This window comes from Tasmannia lanceolata, unplaced genomic scaffold (assembly GCF_043159265.1).
Source record: "Tasmannia lanceolata isolate RefF3 unplaced genomic scaffold, GAP_Taslan_0.1 ptg000020l, whole genome shotgun sequence".
NCBI classification, from domain to species: domain Eukaryota; kingdom Viridiplantae; phylum Streptophyta; class Magnoliopsida; order Canellales; family Winteraceae; genus Tasmannia; species Tasmannia lanceolata.
This window is the reverse complement of record NW_027518697.1, coordinates 18,142,773-18,148,127: the sequence shown is the minus strand read 5'-3', so window position 1 is coordinate 18,148,127 and position 5,355 is coordinate 18,142,773. Positions and strand designations below refer to the sequence as shown.

General features: G+C 37.9%; 1 protein-coding gene across 3 annotated transcripts; it reads left to right on the top strand.

Moving 5' to 3' along the window:
- The first annotated feature begins 2,876 nt into the window (after nucleotides 1–2,876).
- Nucleotides 2,877–3,947, top strand: LOC143854691 (cold shock protein 2-like). 3 transcript variants are annotated; one of them, XM_077364781.1, is made up of 2 exons: nucleotides 2,877–3,310; nucleotides 3,377–3,947. In XM_077364781.1, exons 1-2 carry the CDS (start codon nucleotides 3,028–3,030, stop codon nucleotides 3,655–3,657), a joined length of 564 nt encoding a protein of 187 aa, XP_077220896.1. In that variant the 5' UTR covers nucleotides 2,877–3,027; the 3' UTR covers nucleotides 3,658–3,947. The 3 variants fall into 3 exon arrangements, with proteins under 3 accessions (XP_077220896.1, XP_077220895.1, XP_077220894.1); XM_077364780.1 differs by having other exon boundaries at nucleotides 2,877–3,397; nucleotides 3,452–3,947; XM_077364779.1 differs by having other exon boundaries at nucleotides 2,877–3,947.
- Nucleotides 3,948–5,355: the final 1,408 nt, after the last annotated feature.

Here is a 5,355-nt window from a genome sequence, read left to right as displayed (position 1 = left end):
AGACAAGAATTTATAAAATTATGCAACACTAATGGGAAAGAATTTTCTAAATTCAAATTAGATGTTAGACATAGGTGAAATTCAACTTATTTAATGTTGAAACATTGCCTCCCATATAAAAATTTAATATTCAATCATTTGGTAATGAAAATATACCTCAACCTCTCTGTTACACTGTAGGTCTCCCAGATTGGAACACTTGTGAGGATTTCATGAGTTTTCTTGAAGTTTTTTATACTGCAACTAATGCTTTTTCTGTTGTTTACAAATCAACCTCAAACATAATTATGAGTAACTTATATAACATCACGCTTACTTTTAAAAAAAATAGAACTGAAAGAAATGAACAAATATTTGAAGTCATTGAGGTTAAATTTAAAAATATTTTAATGAAATTCCACATTTATATTCCTTCAGTACAGTAATGGACCCTAGGTTTAAGTTACAAGGTTTAGAAGTCTTATTAGAATAGTGCAATAACAACATCGGTAATGATCCTGAAGATTCAGGGAATAGTATAAATGAAATTAAATCATTATTAAGGTCTATGTATCGTATATATGAGGTGGAACATGGACAAAGAAGACCCAATTCTTCTACGAGCTCGGGGCCTAAAAATAATCCAATTTTTACTTTAATAAGCCTAAAAAGAGCAAAACCTAGTAGTATTAGTGAAGCATCTTGCAATGAGTTATCATTGTATTTGAAAAATGAATATTATATCAATCCCGAAGAATGAGAAACTTTTAAAATTTTGCCGTGGTGGAAAGCAAATGATAAAACATATCCAGTGCTATCCATCATGGCACGTGATATACTAACCCCCCCGGTGTCTACAGTAGCATCGGAGTCCGCTTTTAGTGCAGGTAACAGGATTTTAGAAGACAAAAGAACCAAAATGTCATAAAAACATTAGAGGTATGTGTATGGTTGAAGGACTGGCTTGATGCAAATGCTAGGATACAAGGACTGGAAGGCTCAAGCTCATCATATGTTGAAAACTTTTAATTTAGAAGTTGTTGTAATTTCAAAATTGTATTTATTTTTTCTCTTTTCTTTCCTTTAAAGGGTTAGAGGTAAGGTTTCATGTCCTCCTCAGCTCCTCTTTTCTTGTTATAATATTTGATATTAATAAAATTTAAAGGTGCCGCCCAGGTTTCTGGATAAATATTCCGGGCACAATCGATCTTTGTTTCTAAATTACTATTGTAAAGTAATTGTAAATAAAATTGACAAAATGGGACCAAGAAAATTGTTCACAAAATATGGAAAATAAAAGAATTTTTTTTTTAAAACAGAACATTTCTCGGAACTCCGTGGGAATTCCGAGAAATGTTCTGTTTCAAAAAAAAAATTTCTCGGAACTCCGTCGATACCCACGGAGTTCCGAGGAATTTTTTAATTCTTGGGACTTTTGTGGGATTTCCTCAGGAAACCCACGTTTGGTTGGTGGGCCCAAAATAATCCCAGGAACCAAAATAACCCCGCACGAAACCGGAGGAAGGAAAAAACAAACTCCCAAGGCCCAAAATAATCCCAGGAACCAAAATAACCCCGCACGAAACCCGAGGAAGGAAAAAAAAACTCCTAAGGACCAAAATAATCCCAGGAACCAAAAATAAGCTTGAGAAGAATTTTGTTCTTCCCAATAGTTCAAGCAACCAAACAAAGTTTTTGCCCACCATAGTCCAGTCAACCAAACATGGGTTTTTTATTTTACCGGGATACTTCTAGGACTTTCTTTTCCCCACCAATCTCCTGGATTTTTTTTTTCTCCCTCATAAATTCGAGGAAAAAAAAACCCGGCAACCAAACAGAGGTTTAAACTTCTTAGAAACTTAAATCTTGTGAAACTTGAGAATCATCCTCAAGCTGAACGGACAAAAGTCTTTTTATCACAAGAAGGGTGACCGATTTCTACTCAGACGACCACATGACTTCCAAAAAGCAAACCCAATTACGTTAAGGATACAGAAAGGGAAGAGAGAGGGAAAGCCTTTTTTAATGTCTTCCATAAAAACTAGTTCCATTAGTCCATTGTACAAATGCTGTAAACTATTGTATCAACTGACACGTCCAATCTCACCTATGCTTTGACTGTTAGATCTTTGACTCCACTTTCTCTTTCCCCAATTGCCAACTAATTTCAAGAAAAAGAATGGAAATAATAGAGCACCCCAAAACACTAGAAAAATGAAAGGCACAGTCTCCAAGTCATTTCCAGTCCAGATAACCAGCCCTAGAAACCCCAGAAATGTAAAAGTAAGGCAGAAAGTCACTTTCATCTTGAGATGCTCAAAGCTAAACGATTGTTTTTGGGTCCCACTTGAGAGAATGGTTGTTGAATCGAAACCGTTGATCTTGTACTACATCAAGATACAATCCAGATGTTCAGTGGGGACGTCATATGGGTAATAAAAGGAGCTAAAAAACAAAATCAACGGCTTGATTTATTATCTTGGGGAAACCCTAAATAGGCTTGATTGTTCAATAGCTTAGGATCATCCGATCAAGGTTACAGTTCGGATCAACGGACCTGATCACTTACAAGAAAACGTAAGTTGCCCCACAAGTGTGCCTCGTTATTTGTACCATGTTTTGATAATTTCAATAACTGACTTTGTCTTTTTTACTATATATACCCAGGCTCAGCTGTCAATTGCCCATCACAATTTCTAAAAAAAGCTCCCAAAACCAAATTGAGAAAGAAATGACAAGATGAGTCAATCCACAAATCAAAACTCGGTAGTGCCAATATCAGTACCTTTCCAGAAAAGAAAAAAAATAAATTCGTCTGTAGTGATGACGTGGCAGGCGATGCGTTTTGTGAGGCTCGCCTATATAATGGCAAAGATGAGATTAAAAAAAACAAAAAAGCATATCAAAGAGAGAGAGAGAGAGGTGAAATTAGGGTTAGGGTTCGTCTTTGTGGCTTCCTTTTCTCCTCTTTTTTTTCTTCTGCTTCTTATTTTCGTTTTCTAGGGTTAGGGTTTCTTCTTCTTTGTTTCGTCTTTTTTTTCTTTTGCGATGGCGCAGGATAGCAGATCAAGTGGGATTGTGAAGTGGTTCAACGGGCAGAAGGGTTTTGGGTTCATAACACCAGATGATGGAGGGGAAGATCTGTTCGTTCATCAGTCATCGATCAAATCGGACGGCTATCGTAGTTTGGCAGAAGGAGAGGTGGTTGAGTTCGAAATCGAGCAAGGGGATGATGGGAGGACGAAGGCCGTTGATGTGAGTGGGCCCAACGGGTCTCCGGTTCAAGGCGATCAAAGGGGTGGTGGGGGTGGAAGAGGAGGTGGTGGTGGTGGTGGGTATGGGGGTGGCGGAGGAGGATATGGGGGTGGGGGTTATGGTGGGGGTTTTAATGGTGGAGGAAGAGGTGGGGGAAGAGGGGGTGGGAGAGGGAGAGATGGGGGTGGGGGAGGAGGTTATGGTAGTGGTGGAGGAGGAGGAGGAGGGGGTGGTGGTTGTTATAATTGCGGAGAGCAGGGGCATTTGGCGAGGGACTGTTTTCAAGGCGGAGGGGGTGGCGGTGGGAGATTTGGGGGGAGTGGTGGTGGAGGAGGAGGAGGGGGTGGTGGTGGTGGTGGTGGTTGTTATAATTGTGGAGAGCAAGGGCATTTTGCTAGGGAATGCCCTAGTAATAGGGGCTGATGTGTTTTAATTACCATTGATCCATCCATCCAATGTTTTGAATCGGGTTTTGGCTTTTTAGGTCGCAGGCGTTAGGGATCGGCGATTGATGAAGGTGGGTCTACTTATTTTAGTTGTGTTCTTTCTCTTTTATTTTGATGGATATGTGGTTTTTTGTTTGGTTTAATGGATTGTGGTATTGGGTTTGTTTATGGTGTTTTGGTGAGAGAATAGAGATTAAAATATCTGTTAGTCTCTCATGCTCGTTATATACTTACATGGTTTGATTAATGTAGTAGGGTTTTTTATGAGGGTGGAATGTTTTTTTATATTGTTTATTGGGTTTTTTTTTTTTTTTTTTTTGGATTATTGTCTTTAGTTTTGTTGTGATGGGTTAGATGTGGCTAATCATTCATTGAGAATCATGCTCTGTTATGTGATTGTTCTTGTTACTCGGTAGAGATTATTTTATTTTATAATTATTGCTTTTGTGGTTATGTGATTGTTCTTGTTACTCAGTGGAGATATTGGGTTTTCTCTTGGATTATTGTCTCTAGTTTTGCTGTGATGGGTTAGATGTGGTTAATCATCCATTGGGAATCATGCTCTGTTATGTGATTGTTTCTTGTTACTCAGTGGTGATCATTTTATTTTGTCATTATTGCTTTTGTTGTTATGTGATTGTTCTTGTTCCTCAGTGGAGATCATTTATTTTATCATTATTGCTTTTGTTGTTATAGTATGTGGAATATTTGCTTTGTTTTTTGTTAGGTGAGTTTTGGTATCGGATTCATTGTTTTCATCTACTGATGAAAAGAAGTCTTGAAAAGCTGGTTTTCTGTACCCTTCTGTTCATGATTGCCATGGACCCTGTACATGCTAGTACTGGTAATAACTGCACGGGGAAGCTTTGTTTGTCACTTCTGCCATCATGGAAGTACCATGGTCTTGAGCATTCTTTCCTTTCATGTGAAAGGGTTTTTTTTTTTTTTTTGAATGCCATCTAAGAGGGTATTGTAGAGCTGTAATTTGAAGACAATTCAAACAATGGGAGGGTATTTTCATAAAATAGTATAATAAAAATTGTTTTTATTACTCATTTTTTTTAAAAAATTGGATTTATTACTGTCCCTCATGATTTTGTTACTTATCTATTTTCCAATTCGAAATAGAATCCGAAATGTGTTCATGGATCCTGGTAATGTGTCTAGATTCTCTCCGCTTAAGTTTGGATTCCAATGTCGGTCGACACCCCTATTGGCTCATATGCTAGTCATATGCTAGAAAATGTTTAGGGTTATCCGATGAGTGATTTCATGTGGGTCACATGAAAGTTTGTTGTAGCAATCACTTTCTTGTGTTGTAGATAGAAATTACAAAATTACCAGGAAGCTCTTGTTCTGAATAGGTGGAGAATTTTGTTCTGCCATGGGGGTTCGAAATGGTTTGGGAGGGTCCAGAAATGTGTGGGCCTTTCAGCCATCTCCCCTCTACTTATTTTTCAGGTGTTCACAACCCTAACAAACCCGCTTTGTTCTCTTTATCTTCAATGAAGAGAAAAATGATAAAGATGTGCTTTGCAAGACATATACCAAAGAAGCTGCAATGGTCTTCCTATATTCTAATGGCCCTTCTTACATCAGTGATCATCTATTCCTTGAGTTGTTCACCTATTTTGTATTATTCATATTGAAGTTGATTCTTGCCACTCAATCGGTT